The 17435-nt window shown below is 39.9% G+C and overlaps 1 protein-coding gene across 2 annotated transcripts in view; it reads right to left on the bottom strand.

Moving 5' to 3' along the window:
• Positions 1-15423, bottom strand: part of col5a2a (collagen, type V, alpha 2a) — a 42430-nt gene extending 27007 nt beyond the window's left edge. The window contains exon 1 of one of the 2 annotated variants that reach the window (XM_044215955.1): positions 15048-15423. In XM_044215955.1, coding sequence (XP_044071890.1) covers positions 15048-15138 — 91 coding nt within the window. In that variant the 5' untranslated portion in view covers positions 15139-15423. Of the gene's footprint in view, positions 1-13994; positions 14044-15047 lie in introns of those variants that run through there. The other variant, XM_044215956.1, reaches the window with a different exon arrangement.
• Positions 15424-17435: the final 2012 nt, after the last annotated feature.

Below are 17435 nucleotides of genomic sequence, written 5' to 3'. Positions count from 1 at the left end.
TAGCTGTTCCCTTAGAAATGCTCTAGTATTTATGACTGACTATTTGAATTCTTGTTAATATGTCCTTATATTATTTCTTCAGCTTTAAACCCGCTGCATTATCTCTTGTTGGAATCTCATTGAGGTAAGTACTACCTTTACAGGAGTTAAACTGTGTAACTGTAGTTCTTTTCATTGCTGAGACATAAAAACGTCACACCAGGGATGTCTAGCCGAGCCATCGGGCACGATATTTCCCGTTGGGTTTTGAGAGATTTCAAACACGGCATGTTGGGAGAGTTTGAAATTTACTGGAAGAGAAGTGTGGTTTTCAGAGCAGTCTTAAAAACCCTACCGCAAGCCTTGAGGAGGAGGAGGAGGAGGAGGAGGAGGAGGAGGAGAGGGACGTTCACTTTTTCCCCTCCTCTCAGCTAATTCATTGCAGGTTCCACACTTTTCCAAAGATGCCGTAAAAGCACAGTTCAATCGTGACAACGGTGTAATGGCATGCTCCCTTCCGACGGTGACTGCTTGATCTGGATTTTCCACTAGTCAGCTAAGAGGGCAGACAGTTTCCTCTCCTGGTTTGAAACATGGAGTCTGGAGCTCTGTACCTATCATTTAGTGCAATTCACCAGACATCAGCCAGATAACAAAATACCCCTCATCCTCTCTCTTAAGTCCTCAACCATGAGGAAAAACCTGGGAAACCTAATTTGGTTGCCACAAATGTGATGTAGCTGGCAAACGTGAGGAGACAAAGAAAGCAGATAATTTATGGATTTTCCTCGGCTAATATGGAAATACTCATAACACACTGACTTTGGGGAGAATCTATTGCAGCCAGAAATGGAGGGGTTAGAAAATGACCTTATGGAAACAATGAGTCACATAAAACTGGAACTCTCATTTCCTTTAGAAAAAAAAGAAGAGTGGGTCTAAGTGCGGGCCCCAAACCGATGGCCACACTGTGGTGTAATTTTCAGAAAGATAGTGCCCACTGGATGATAAGTTTATGAAACCATTTCTGACGGTTTTTTCCATTCTTGTTCTGAACAAGTTCTTCATTGCAGTGAGAGTAGCGTTCCCTAACTGACATGGTTAATACCGTGAGGAGTACAGTCTGATTCCTAGTCCAGATGCAGATGAGTTACAGCTGCTGAGGCTCTGTGGCTCTGCAGCAGCTGCACTTTCCTGCTCTAAAACCCTTGGTGTCATGGCCAAGCATAAATCTTCCCTCTGTAAAGGACCTTTAGCTCAACCTGGGATCCGTCCATTGATAAACATGTCAACACAGTGTTTTGCCTCAGTGTGAATCAACACACTATGATTATCGCTTACCCTATCTGCTTTTTCAAAGACGGGCACAAGGATTTTAATACATAATAACGTCCTATCTGTTTAATATTCTGAAGTGTGGAGGATTTGCTGTATCATATTGACAGGGATTAAATCTGAAATTACGCTCTAGTTTGAACGTGCTCTTCACCTTGGTTTCCACAAACAAAGCTCAGTATCTCGAGGGAGGGGTAGGAAGCTCAGGCCAGGAAAGTTGAAATGAATAAGTAGCTTGCTGATTACATGTCTAGGCTTTTCCATCAGCAGTCCCCGTCTCCAATGGGTCTTCCTTTAAAGAGACAACCACAGTTACGAGCTGTTCCCATCCCATGTTCAGCCCTGGGAGGGTTGTGGTCCTGCTAAATTACACATCCCCCCTCCTCGCCTCTTAATCTATTTGGCTGACTGACTCCTTGCTTTCTGTTGCCTTGGATTTGATTCATCTCCATCTTATAACTGTTTGTTGCATTATAGAGTTACCTGCAAAATATTTAACCTACAAAATATCCTTTTCTGAGGAAAACATAAAAAAACAAGCATTTAAAAGTCATACATGTGGCCACATATTCTCAAGCACCCTCCGCTGCCATTGTCATGAAATACTGCGACAGCAATAACAGAAAGAGAGATCCTTAGTTCTTACAGTTGTACTCATCAAACAGGTTCTGTGTCTTCATGCCATAAGGAAAATGCAATACACAGCATGTGTGTGTACTCATTATGATCTAAATATGCTGCAGATGGCATGCTCAAAAATGAATCATTTGCTGTAATTAGAGAATTAGAAAACACAAGATGTTGAAATGAAAATGCATGCTAATTATCTATGAATGTTATTCTCTACAAACACCAAAGGCTGGACCCTCTTTGGCCTGGCCTGAGGCTCTCACCAAGGTCAGGGTCAAAGTCCAACACCAGGGCAATCTTTTTCTGGTCTGGCAAGAAACAGAACATGTTTTGTCTTCATGTGGATTATTCCACTGGTCTCTCTTTGTTTTGTACTCAACACTGTGGCTTTATGTTTGATAATGTTCAGGTTACTCTGTGACCACATAAGTTCTTTATGTTTGTTTTGTTTTCTATATTTTCACGCATCAAATATGTGGCATACATGTGCAAAAGACAGTGTTGTTTAGTATATAAACTATGCGGGACTTTATCATAACAAACATGGAATGTAAACACTAAACCTTGAACATTACAGTAAAGTACGCTTAATGGTCTAATGACTTTCAGCAGCTCCATCTCATTGTAAAGTGACTTGTACTGCCACAGAAACACAATCATTTTGCATTTAAGCAAAAACAACAACAACGAAAAAGACGAGAGTTGAGTCATGCAACAATACAATCCAACAGCCTGGCCTAAAACATAGTGATCAAATTGCAACACAAACAGAACAAAGCACCAAAATGACTTTAACTTTACCAGGTGGAGCTGTTTGAAAGTCCTGGTAAACTGTCAAACATGTGGTTTTCATATCCTCAAGCTAGATCCGGTGCACACTGATCAAGCTAAATAGCACACACTGACACACTTTACTAAGTGTAAATGATGTGCTGCACCACCTGTCGACCCTTCACTTCATGAAATGTACCTAATAGACAAAAACCAGTGTATGTACTTGCAGTAATGTACATTAAACAACTGAATCAGTCCACATAGACGGCCTGGCCATCAGCTCTGACCATCTAATCAAACACATAAAACACTGTGACGTTTCCTGTTGGTGCTAGAACACACAGGAGAAGTTGGTGTTAGTGCAACAGCAGAAAATTCTCTATGCTACATGCTCCGTGTACATAATCAGTGCAAGCAGAATATATTGTGGAGCATACGCAATCATTATCTAATCTCCACAGTCACAGTTGTAAAGTTCCAATAACTTTTTTAAATGTGTTAATATCAGTTAACAAAATTACATTTGGCCAGTCCATGTACAAGTAAAAGCAGGTATGCAGCAAGGGAAAATGGGTGACGTCAAACATTCCAGTTTACCAGAGCAGAGCGTTAACATATACAAAGGGTCAGAGAGCCCTGGTGTTTTACATCCACTGAGCACATAGCCAGATGTGAAAGAATAAACTGTGGATTCTTTACGCAGAGGAACTCAGAGGAAAGCTGTTTTCAGCACAATGTGCTTTTGCTGCAGGACTGAAACAGAGAAATACAATGAAGACAATGAAGTGTTTCAGGCCTCTGTAATCAGCTCCTAAGGTTTTAAGATATCTGTCTTTAAAAATCTTCCTCCACCTCAATAAAATGGAGGTGAATTAAATTTTGCTTGCAGTATTCAAAGCATCAAAAAAATGACATTTGAAAAAAGTGTCCAAGTTACTGTTGATAATCCACAGACCTCACTGTCAACGGTTTGAGCTACTTTCCACCAAAGTAAAACTATGAAAACTGTCGACAGCGTGTTCTGCAGATTATCCTGAGTAATGGAGACACAGTTTTTGTAAAGAAATTTCGGTGTGGAATTTTTCAAATGTCATTTTTGTTGGTGCTTTGAGCACAAACAGAATTCCATTTGCGCCATTTTATCAGGCTAGTGGCAGACTGATATCTCATAACCTGATAGATACTAAGGGGTAAATGAGAAAATGTGTTTTTTTTGTGATTTGGGTTTACCAACAGTATAATGCATTAAGCATGTCCTGCACAGTTAACCACACTGTCTGCAGCTCACATCAGTGTTGAACACATTTGTTTGCCCTTTCAAGTGCAGACCGAGGTGCTGGCACAAAACGTCTTTCTGTCTTTGTCTCCTTCTCTCTCTGCATTCCATTTGAATATGTGAGTACAGGAACATAATCACAGGTGGTTGCATTAACGTGACTTCTTGTCAACCATTTCCCCTGTGCAGTCTTGTGGCTTTCTGCAGTCTGAGTCCCTAAATCAATGCAGCAGCAACATCACACTCATCAGCCAACACTATCATGCACAAAGTTGCAGCTCAACCCACAGAAATCCAACAAATGCAATCGACTGTCCACAAAGTACACAGTGAGTACAGCATACGGTCACAACTTCAAGGGTAACAGAGGCTTTCCATTTGAAAACATCTCTAACGATCTAAATGCTGACTTGTAAAAACCAAATGATGGAGTTGAACCATTATTATTATCAAGTGTTCATTACCATTTTTTAGGCGGGGTAGGATTTAGAGTTGTTTTATGAGGTGTCCAATATTACTGGTGAGGAGCAACCCCAAAGGCAAGAGAAACTTATTGCCTCCACATTTTGTCTGACCTCAGTGCTACAGCAGTTTAAGGATGCTGCATCCTCTCCTCAAACCAAATGGCTGCCGGAGGCCCCTCTTTAAATCCCTCTTTTTCTTTCGCATTAGCCTGTGTTTTCTCATATCCCCGTCAAGCTCTCCAGTCTCCCTTTCTCTCTCCTTATCCTTATCAAAGCACACTGTCTCCTCTTGGACTTTTCCTCCACACTCCTCTGTTTTCCTTTTTCTGCCCTGTTCTTTTTCTTTTCTTTTCCTATTGTAAGCTCTTTTATTTCCCCCCCCCCAATCTCTGTGAGGTCACGACAGCAGCATACACAGTATATGTGCAGCCCCTCAGGAAAATGATGTTCTCCATAAATATTTACATTTTCAACTGGAATGCAAAGTGTGAGGTCACAAGCTTTATTTATATTTTATATTTATGTAAATATATTTTTTATATTTAAATTAGATTGTGAGTTTTAGCTGATGCTCTTATCCAGAATGTCCTATAATGTCAGCGAAACCAGAATGAGTTACAATTCCAACATAGAGTACATTATGAAAAATCTGCAGACAGCGCTTAATGTCAACCGAGAGTCCATTAATCATGTCCCTTACGTTCTATAATTAATTAAAGAGCACACTATTATGTGAAATAAATTACTTATTCCATGAAGGTTTAGCCTTTATAAGTTTAAGGGGTTTTAGGGTATAAAAAGAAGTAGTTAGGGGAGCGAATTCAGGGCTTCATGCCACAGCTAAAGTTTTTCAAAGCAGAAAATTGCATCATGATCTATCCAAAACACTGCTGGAAGATCGTTGTTTGAATTGAATGATTGTATTTACAGAAATGCAATTTTACAAATGGGTTACACTCTTAAAACGCAAACACAAAGCCAATGTTGTGGAGAGGCTTTATGGAAGCACATACTGAATCTGTAAAGAAAACAGTGTCAGAGCAGATCTTTGGGCCAAAAATTCCTCAAAACATTTGCCGATATGCTTGATTTGGCGTTAGTCCAGTATCAGCTCTGAAATGGAAACCATGACTTAATTCCAGGTGAACTACATCAACTGTTCCCCTAGTTTTTTCAGACACACACCGGAGACATCTATTATTACTCTGCTTGGATAGTCAACACATCAACCATTATTCTAACAGCAACCATTAAAGTTGCTTAACTGAAAACGTAGAGGCTTAACAGCTTGGGCAGTTTCCAGTAACTGCCTCTCTGTAGGCACAAGCCACCTGGCACTCTCATTGGTTGTTATAGACTCATCCTTATTTAAAGATAAACTGTGCAGTGGCTCCGCTGTCCAGCAGTCATGGTTAGCTGTGGTTAATACTGGCCAGATAAGTGAGCACAGAGAAGAGCCAGAGCCAGATAGGGGGTCGACACTGTGAGGCCCCTATCTCTGGTCACATCACTCAGGCTGACGCCCCGGGGGACACACAGAATTTATCACTTTCTCTTTGTTGCTAAAGAGCCCTTGAAGTTTACTGCAGCCTGCATTTTTGTAAATGCCGGAGACAGACGGAGAGAGGTGATGAGGTCTGTTGAGCACTGTTATGATGCATTTTAGCTTAGTGAGGTCACTGAGGCCTGGCAAAGTAGTGGCCACTTGGACCTCCTTGGAAAAGGTTTCATCTGTGAAACTCACTAGAGCCCGATCGTCCATGCTAATACAGTATTAGCTTATCACAGATCTATAGGTGTTGGTGTAAATGTTGACAGAAATGTACAGAAATGCCAAACATGTCTGAGGTAGTTTAGAAACAGTGTCTCCATTACATAGTTTGTCCAACATAGACTGCTTACAAATTAATTTCCAACTGTAACATGTTCCGCTAAGCACATATCTAGGTCACAATTCTTGAATAATAAAATTAAAGGGATCCTTATCAAAAATGTTAGTTTATGTTTTTATAGAAATATATATATATAATATAAAATCTGATAAAGATGTGTGTATATATATATATATATATATATATATATATATATATATATATATATATATATATATACACACATCTTTATCAGATTTTTTAAAAACTCTGTACACTGTAAAATACAGTATTGAATCTACAATAGGCAACCTTGCATACAAGAAAGAAGCAGAAGCAGACGATGAAAGTAAGAAGCACATTTTTTTTACTTAACGGATCGTTACATTGTTTTAAATAATGACACTTGTTTTTTGTCTTTGCAACAATGCTGATGGAACCGTATTGTTGCTTATAACAAATTCCACCAGCAGCTGTATGGTCATTGAATTGAGTTAGTGGACTCAGTTGGTGTTACAGCGTCATCAGATCCCAGCATTGACAGGGGGGAATAAAATATTATCACAACCAATGGCAATGATGTCCAAAACTACAACTATAATATCATTATCAGTCCGAAAATGATTAGTAAATGAGTAAATCTCAGTATACAGCATGTGATACGCTCCTGGTTACTAGCCAGTCTACAATTACATAAGGAGCTGTTTAGGAGCAACTTACATATTCTGCACTTAAGTTTCAATTTATCACTTTAATTCTTCTTGTGAGTTGAATTTTGCTGCCATAAATTTAAATGGTCATGAGTGGATCAATATGGTCCTGATCAGGTGTGCATGCAGCTGCATGTGATGTAGGTGTGCTTGCACATAAATGCAACTTTGATAGTAGATAGATAGATAGTAAAAAATGCATATAAACAGCCAGGCATACTTCTTTGTGACTTTTGCAATGACAAACCTAATGATAAAATTCCATATTATTTAATTCAATTTAATGTTTTGTGAAGGAAAAGAAGTCCAAATTTAATTGTAGTTAAATCTACTTAGAAGTAAATGCTCTCTCTCTCTCTCTCTCTCTCTCTCTCTCACACACACACACACACTCACACGGTGACCTGTATTTCTCTAATGAGAGAAGTATGAGGAAAATATTCACACCCATGTCCTTGTGACATTATGGCAAAACACCAAACTGCATCAACCAGTGAAGCACTATTTTACTAGCATGTTGCAATGCCATTAGTGCCAAGCAGAGGATTATTTCTTAGCAGATCTGCTGCAGTTTGTTTGCTGAAACTCCTCCCTTCTATCAGTAACAGTTGCATACTTTATTCAACATGTCATCAGCAGCTGTGTGAGCCTTAGAAATGTCTTCCCAAAAGACAGACTGCAACAAGAAAAAACGGCTACAGTTTTGTCTTCACTTCTAAAGAGCAAATCGCCAGCTAACCTAATTCTGATACAGTTAGTTAGCTATAAAATAAAAGGACCTTTTGCAAAGTTAACGTGTTTCTTCATTTTAAGTGTTTACAAGGGGAAGGCAGCATTTGCACTCAGAAATGTCAACCAATAATAAAAAAACAATTTTTTGATCTCATGTCTTATCTTTTGAACATGAATCACAATGGTCTTTAACAACAACCAGCGCTGAAAACATGTGCTTTTCCAGAGGAAATTCCAGTTTGACATGACTTCCTGTGCTGGAGTTAGACAACGCGATGTTCTCGGGGGAGAGAAGGAGACTGCAGAGAAGTATTTGCCCTTAATGACATGTAACAAACAATCCTCTGGGCCTCCCTCATTGCTACTTCTTCCACACCCTTTCAAATTCTCACTTCTTTTTCTCTCTCTCATCATAGTCCAGCTCTTATCCTCTCTCCCTGCCTTGACTCCTCTCTGTCCTCTTCCTCCTCCTTTCTCTTTCAGCCCTCTGTTCTTTCCGCTCTGATCTGTGACTGTGCCTGGGCTTTTCTTCCCCTTCAATCCCCCTCTCCTAATAGATATGAAATTATGATGAAATGAAGTTTCCTCCTCTCCGGTCTTATCCCATGTTTAAAGCTTATCCCCATAAATACCAGGTCACATCAGTGAAAGGCTTAGAAACAAGAGGGATCATGAGATGAAATAGAAATCAAGACTCAAAGCCTATATTTAGAGGTCTAATTTAGCCCAGGCAAATAAAGCGTGGCATGATGCACAACACAGTTCACAGTTTTATAAACCTGAGGTATTTGTTGGTGTGGAACTGGTGTGGCTGATAAAGTGAAGCCTGAGTGTCTATACACCACAGCAATTACAAGGTTATTCTGCAGGATACTGGTTCTTTAGGAAAACCCATGTGTCTTTGCTTTAATTCTGAAGTATATATACAAAAACGCAAAGTGCCAGTATTTGATGTCATTCATATGGATATCATTTTAAAGCTAGCAGACTGTAAATTACCATGCCAGCACTTGGATTTGTTGTTCTTCTGGTTGAAATGTTTCTAACTATCCACAATGTACTGTAAATGATTAAAAGCTAGCGTAGCAAGGACGCTTGATGTCTGAAGGCTGCTAGCTGACAATCTGAATGCAAACCAAACCATCTGACATTCAATGTTAACTTTCCAACTTTAATTCATTCTCAGAAACTCCATCTCTTTCAGCCACTTCTCTGCAGCAGCGTTTTACCCATTTGGTGAAATCATCTAGGTTAAATGGTAGCCATGAGTCACCGACTACAAGCAGACATTTCCACATCTCATTGGTCTGGCTCTGTGTGAGCAGTGTTTGTTTGGGAACACTGACTGGACATTGCAGCCAGTGGGTAAAGGCAGCACAGACTCACATTGTGTTAAAAGAATGCACCCTTCTCTCTACTGAACACATAGGAATCTTGATCCAACTGACCATGATTCAATGCAAAAAAAGATGTCTAAATAACCTTGAATCTCCTCAGTCTTACATGACTTCTGCAACGTTTAGCAACAATTCATCTGATTTGCTTTGTGCATCACAGAACCGATGCGGTTCCCAGCTAATACATGTATCTGTTTTGCACACATTAGGAGTTTAATAGTAGATGACATTTCAAGAAACATCATACCTTCTGCAGAGCTCTGGCAGTGCATAGTAAAGACTCCAGCACTATGTGTGTTGGAACTCTACTAAGGCTAATAGTTTTTCCTTCTAAACGTGAGCCTCTTGGAGAATATCTATGTTTGCACTGTGGAAGACCATTGTACAGTCATTATAATGATTGTTTTTGCTAGGTATCCTCTCTGTTTTAAGACTGTATTCCATTGATCTAGTATAGAAATATGGAGTATATAAGACACATCAAAAAAGTGACAGTGATCAGGGGAATTCCAAAATATGTGGTCCAACTCAGCCATGGCATCAATCATACACATTCAGCATAAAGTACTGCTTTGCTTGTTTCTGAGAATAACCTTGATACAGCATGCCTGAGCTCGCTGACAACAATACAACGCCTTTAACTTTAATCACATACAGCAGTAGAAATGAATTATTTGTAAGGCAACATACAATTTGGTATTACTACTTTTAACAGCCTACAAAAATATAATTCCCACTGCTTCAGCTCCACTACAAGAAGACCACCTGGATTCTAACATGACCTCAAGGCATTTCACCGCACTTACATGAGGTATTTCACCATCAAGTCAATCAGCTGTCCAACAAGTTGTTAAAAGCCTAAACATAACTTGGGCCACATTGCTAACCCGTGTCACCCACCAACACCCATGCAGCTCCACTTTTTCACCCTCTACAGTTGTAATATACACAACCTAGCTACAACTTAGAATTTAGGTTGGACCACAACCTGCAATTATGGCTGACAGTCACCATGTTGTGGCATTTAAACAAGTAAGCATAGAGCTTGAGAATCTGACATATATCAGATTTTTAAGAATTTATGAGGAAAAGGTTACATCTAAAAAATTGGGCATTACTTGTTATTGTCATCAACTTTAAAGCAAAGTATGCTACCACCATATATTAAGGTCTTTCTAAAGCTTAACTCTGACTCATACATGCATTTCCTATTATGACAGTCACTGTTTATTACTGACAGTAAGACTCTTCTTTGCTTAATTTGAAAATGCACACAACAGCAAATCAGATTTTGCTGAATCACCTGGCCCAAAGCACTTCACCACAGCCAGAGAGATTCCCAGATGGGACATAACATCTCATGAAATTGGAAGATTTAAAGCAATTACAGCAGCCTTTGAAAAAGTCACCAGGGGAGAGACAGAGAACATGTTCGGAGGGAGCACTATATTACACTGAGACCTGCCAACCTACAGTGGATAAGCTCCAGAGGGCAAAAGTCCTCCTGATCTCCTGGAAAAAACTACAACCAGCTGTATCAACACTCACTGTACAGGCAACTGTGCTGTGCACCAGCAACGGCAGCTTTCTCAAAGGCATTAATATGACAGTTATGTTTGTTTTCCTGGCATTTGAGGATGGACAATATTACTTTTTAATTGTTGAGAAAGATGCCTGAATTAGATGACAACCAACAATCATCTATCATCAATCTAACAATACTTGAACAATGAAAGAGGTACAGCAATTTAGCATTGCACTTCCATAAAGTTGGGGGACCCACAAGAGTCAGATTAAAAAAGAATGGTCAAAAGTGAAGTAGCAGAGGCTGAGATATCCTCTTAGTCCTTAGTATGAGTCAAGCTACAAAAAATGGATCCTGTCAAACCTCACACCTCCAGGATGTTATGCAGATTTAAAATGGGTTATTTTCTCAAACTTTGGAAGGCTCCACAGACCCACAGAGACATTATTCAACTGTTTTCACAGGCTGAGTAGAACTTCTCTTGACAAGTAAACTGAACCTCGTGTTAAATCGGTGGAGGGCACCTTTAGTTTTTTTCTAAATTGGTGGGATACCGTATTCACTGTGAACAGCACGAATATCAACCTGGAATTAGTTTTATTTATTCAATTATGACACGTCACAGGGGGATTTAGTGGCCGAGCTCTTGCCGTATGGCTAGTATGAGTAGCAGTTCGGGCACATTGTTAATTAGAATGAAATTAAGACAATGATAGCACTTGGGGAACCCAGCCCGTTCTGCGTTTACGTTTTGTCCTGTCATCCTCCCACATGGACTGGCTGCAAGGATCACAGGGCAGATTGGTGAGTAAGTGCCAATCAAGGGTCAGGAGACCTGTCAGGGGGAGCCATAATTGCATGGCTTTTGAACAAATAGTTACTTTAACTTGAACCTGCAGAGGTATTCAGTGTAAAGACACGCGAGAAACGGCATCTCCTCCATGAGCCATGAGCCAGTAAGTTCCACATCTATCCATGCTCAAGTCACACTAAAGCAATATTGACACATCATGTCTTACATCAGCCATTTAACGTCCTCCCCTTCCAACTATATCTAAAGGCTAAGACTTTAAAAAATATATATTTTCCAAATACTGCCAAAGAGACTATTTTAACATCTGGAAGTCATCCCCCCACCCCAAGCCTCCATTTGCTGACTGCAATAATTTGGTTTAGAAGTAGTTCCCATGGAGCAGTCCTCACAGGCACAAGCTGCATTACAAATCTATCAGCTCCATCGTCTGCACCACCAACACTTCCCAGGTTCACTGCCAGAAGATGCACATCAGACGACTGATAAAACTTTGTCTTTCTCGAACGTGTAACTCAAGACAATGTACAATCTGGTGAGCCCGACCCCCTTAACTCTGGAAGAAAAGAGGCGTGTAATCAAGTCATAGCTCAAAAATGCAGCATGTGTTTCTAATCAAAGCCGTCTGTGGACCTGGTTGAATTCACATGTTTGGACGTTTCAGCTTTGGTAGAAAACAGCCCATTTGTTGCAATGTCAGTGATGTGGCAACAACAACTGGAACCAATCTGGAAGACAGAGTGACCTCATGTAGGTTTGTTGATTTGGAACACCAGATTTTTGCTCTCTGCTCGTGTGTGTCTCTCACAGAGGGAACAACGGTTTTGAGTTGCGTTTTGCCTGTGATGAATATCAGAAACCTGCTGGTGACGAGACAAATGCAACTCTGCTAATAAACTAAAGTAATCCACTGATTTCACAAAGTCTGAGTGTTTAGTCTCTTTGATGTAAGGCGCTAAGTGGCATCTTTGAAGATGTTTTACAGCTATGTCAGCATCTGGGAGGAGTAATGTTCAAACTCTCTCACACAGACACACACACACACACACAGAGGCATGATTCTATCTCTATCCTGTTTTTTGTTTTCTCCAAATATCATTTGAACACTTCTGCTTCTTCCAATACAGGTTGTAGGTTTTGTTTGAGGGATGTACTATATTCTTATTCTTATTCCAATTGTGAGCTTAAAGTCTGCTCCTTGATCTTGATCTTCAATTTATGTCCTTTTGTGACAAACTTTCCACACATGTGCAGCCATACGAATTTCATCTAGAGCTGTATAACTGCATTAACTAAAAATGTCAACATTTGTTTTAAACATGTTTTCAGTCTTCAAAGCAACATATTTGATTTTGTGAATTCCACCAAAGTCTGGTTCCTCAGAAATCTTTCCAATAACCTCAATGTCCTCAACACAGACTTCTGCTGACTTGTTTGTTTTTTTCAGAAGAGACTTAAAAAATCATGTTGATAGTTTACTGAGAGAATGAGTCTGCTTGCAATTATGTAGTTTCATCAACATTCAACCACACTCAAGTTAAAGTTGCAATTTTCCATATAAAAGTCCCAATTAAAAGGAGTAACACTGCTAATTGTAGCCATGGGTATAGGTAATATACTGCTACTCAATGTCATAAGCACTGTGGGTGCTTCAGGTTTAACATGATATTTGTGAGGGTCGTTTTAGACGTGTAGAGTCTTGTGCTTTTCTTACAGTCCCTTATTGTTGGTTAGCATCTTTTCTGTTCAGCCTAATCATACTAACTAAACAAATAATTACATATGTGGAATGCCAACAAATCAGCACATTAAAAACCATTCTATTCAATATAAACTGGCCATCGTGTGGGACAAGCCTTGAAAGCCACACACACAAGTACATTGTCTCAAAGCACTGGTGAACCACATTTTCCCTTAGTCTACAAAAACCATGAACTTTCCGTTGTTTTTATTTGGTCGAAATGCAATCGCCTCACCCACCACCATTCCATGGAAAGAAGCCTGCAAGATCACTGTGCTGTTTCACATGAACAAATATGGACAGAGCCATTTCCTCAGCAGGAGAAGCTGATTAAAACAGAGTCTCTAGGAGCTTTTCAACTACATAAGACAAACATACATTGACATAAAACCTTTTTCCCTGGTTGTGTGAGAACAGCAGAAAGCTATGGAGCTTGGTAAAGTTGTATCTTCTTTCACGGTCAGGTAAATCTTGATCAATGTTAATTTAATAACATTTAACTGCAGTGTAGCCCTGTTTGTCAAATGCCAGCATTATTATTAGTGTTAAATTATTTCTTCAGTAAGAGACATGTTTTGGGCCCCATGCTGCATTCACCACAGGGTGGTGCTCTATCTGGTGCCACACTATCACACAGCTGTCCCTGCTTTATGTAAAATTGAACATAAAGAGTAAAGCCAATTCATGTTAGTTAATGATATAATGAAAGAAAAACTTCACTCATCCAGCTTTAAAAAAATAAACATTACTGTCTGTGCTGCACTGCTTAACTCCACACTCCATCAGGGGCCCATCAAATGAACTTTCCAGTGCTCAGTGTGGCCCATGACATCATATGTAGAAATAACACAGTCCCTGTGACGACACAAGAGATCAAACACTCCATCTGAAAAAAGGGGGAAGCACAGTTCAAGTAAAACAAGAACACTCAGGTGTTCCAGCTCTTGGTGTTTCCAGCTGAAGACATCAGCAGCCCCACAGTACACCGAGTGACTCAGAGAATCCAACAGCATCTCTCCTTCTCATGTCTCCTCACATCTGCTCTGAATTAACATGCAGTCTGTGTTCCCTCAGAGGCGTGTGAGCTCTGGTGCTGAAATTCTTTTTGCAGATGTACAATGTAGTCCGAAGAGGGAAGAAAATGGTTGTGGTAACAGTGAGTGTTCCAAAGCAGTGGAGTAGTGCAGGACTAATGCAAAACCGCAAAGGTGCTCATTTCCCTCCTCTACACATTTTCAGTGCCTGAGGGTGACATCACATGCAATCACTGACAGATGTCTACAGGACTGTTTCCTGACATGCAGGGCTTGGTTGCCAATTGCAGATAATCCGCACTAGAGTTACTCTCATCTCTTTTAAATCTTCTCTAAGCTAGACAGATTCTCTAATAACCACGTCAGGTTTGTCTCAGTCGTCTTACATGTTCCATGCAGTTTACTACATTTTCAGCTACTATCCAATAGGAATCGGCAAGCCTTAACAAGGCGATAGAACAAATGAAGTTGTCATGTACAAGGAGAATTCACTCTGGCACAAAAAATCCTACACGTTGTAGGAAATTAACAATAACTGACAAATCTGTCTTAAAATAACTTCATCAAGAGCGCACTTAAAGGAGTTTCTAGTCAATTGCTTAAACCACTGGCAGAAAAAGTCATTTGTACAAATAAACCCAACAACTTGTACAAGCACAAATAAAAAGCTAATATTCAGTCAATTCAAAGGGCAACCATCAGCCACCTTCACACATTATACCCAACAGCAATTACGTGTTCAAATAAACAGCAGAGGGGTTCACTTACCACTGTTCCCGTCTTGACATGTAACAATCAAAACCTGAGCTACGGAGACTACCAGAAAAAGGAAAGTCCTTAAATGCACAAAGCTCATCATGTCTATAAGAAAGACATGAGCCTTCCTTGTGCGCAAAGCAAGGGGAAAAAGGATGAAAAGAAAAAAAAAATGCTCAGGTTATCACTGCACCACCATGAATACAAGAGTACCCCTCCTTGGAAGCAGCAAGCAGACCCAGCCCAGACTGCGTGAGTGCTTTTTTGTGTAGTTACAGCTTTAAATGAGAAGAATGCTGGCCAGCCTAATTTTCCTCCCCCTTTTGTCAGCCCTCTCCCATAACCATCCTCTCACAGGCTTTTGTGGCTGTGGGAGAACTACACCCATGTTCACAAGTTCTCATACTTTCCAGTGATTCTCTCTGTCTGTCTAGCTATGTTAGAATGTAAGGGTCTTAACTCTTACTCACAGTAAAAGACACCAGGGAACAGATAAGAAAAATGACTTTGCTTGTTTGGAGGTGTCACTGATTTTTGCCTCTCTTCAGAAGTGGTTGCTAAGCAAGATCATAAAGCTGTTGTTTTATTGCTGTCTCTGGGGCACCAAGACACACAGTAAGCGGAGAATCCCTTTTTACTGGGCAATTAAAAGTAAGAATAGAGTTTATAACTTTTGTTTTCTGATGAGAAATTGTAGTCAAGAAATTGTAGCATACAAGATTGCTTGCCAGTTTCTTTGCTTATAAAATCAGTGGCAACTCTTTAGTTACACTGTCCTAAAAGTGCAGAACGAGAGATAAAAAGCAAACTGAAACAGTGTGTGACAGCCACTGTGGGTGGTCATGATTGTAGGTGGTCATGATATGGAATCCAGAGTGTAAATTTAGAGAGATATCTGAGGTCAACACCTCTTGACTTATGGCGAGGACATGGAATCCACCTACAGTGCTTATACCAGTTTATCATCTGACGAGCTTTATCAGATTTGTCTGCATACTGTGTCAGTGTGTATTATCAACGAGGCAATCTGTTAAGTTCTTAATCTGGACTCGAACATGTACGTTAATATAAAATATAATTTTCAACACAATCTAATATTTTTCTGTTGATACAGAACAGGTCATAATCCAATATGGTGCCAGATTAAGCCACAGACATAACATTTATAGATGAAACTCCTAATCTGATCCTGCCTTTGTCAAACAGACTACTTGGAATGATGAGCCATTCCTTTCCCCCCCCAAAAGACATGAAGGAATCTCTTGTAGTTTGGTTCTCTAAGTCACTGAAATGGCTTGTAAAGAAGCCTTTGATTTGTCTTTGGGAAAATTAAAGACGTGGGAGAGAAACAAATCCAGCAGAAGGATTCTCTACGGAGCAATTTTTCATTGTTTCATTCAGTTGTGGCGAATCATGGTCAGGAACATTCTGAATACAAACATGATATAACCATCAGTTAACACTTGTTGTATTTTGAACAACAACTCAAAAATCTTAACATTGAGACCATAAAGCTGGCACAAGTAATGTGCTAGTATACAGTAACTATTTACACCTTATTTTTAGCTGTAAATTATAGTTCAACAAACTGGTTAAATAAATAACCTTAAATACACATCACAAAACAAATCTATTTGCAAATTAATTTCAAGTAAGTTTTATTTATATTCACCTCATTAAAATGACACCAAGGTTTTTCGCCCAAGCTTTGCCACACACAACTAACCCTGCTCCATATGACAGGAAACAGCTGTGTGCCATGTTCACAAGGTACTAAAAGCATCAGGTGATTGGCTTTCCATCAGACAGGGTGTGTGCATGTGTGTTAGTCTGTGTGTGTATAGAGAAGGGGGGGGGGGGTTCAAGAGACCAGAGCAGAGCTAATGAGAAAAACAGCTGTTTTCTTGTTGGCCCTGCCCACAAACCAGGTCAGCCAATTCAGAGTCCCTCTGCTACAAGACTCACAAGAAGCTTCAGTTGTATTTCCTGTGGAAACAGTGGAGAAAAAAGGAAACATCGGGGCACTGCAAATACTGCCAGTTGCTGCCTGTTTGCCAAAGATTTTGTCATTATAGAGAATGTTGCCAAAGGGAGGGAAGGTGCTCTGGGAGTTAATTTGTGTTTTGTCCCCTGCTGGTCTGTATACAAACTAGCTTTGCAACTGATTGGTTAGAAAGTAAACAACATTAATCTGCATTCAGAGCCAGTGTGCCTGGCTATTTGTGAAAACCTTTATTTACAGTTTAACTTCTTAAACGACAAGGCTGGTAAAATTCTATATTTTTGTTATTTTAAATGAATCCCATGAAAAGATCAAAACCAACAATGCAGTTCATCTCTCTACTTCCCGACTTCCCTACACTGTGTGTGGCTCTCAGCCAGTGTAAAATGGCTACATTG

The sequence above is a fragment of the Siniperca chuatsi genome, linkage group LG12 (genome assembly GCF_020085105.1).
Source record: "Siniperca chuatsi isolate FFG_IHB_CAS linkage group LG12, ASM2008510v1, whole genome shotgun sequence".
NCBI lineage: Eukaryota > Metazoa > Chordata > Actinopteri > Centrarchiformes > Sinipercidae > Siniperca > Siniperca chuatsi.
This window is presented reverse-complemented; position numbering and strand designations above follow the sequence as displayed.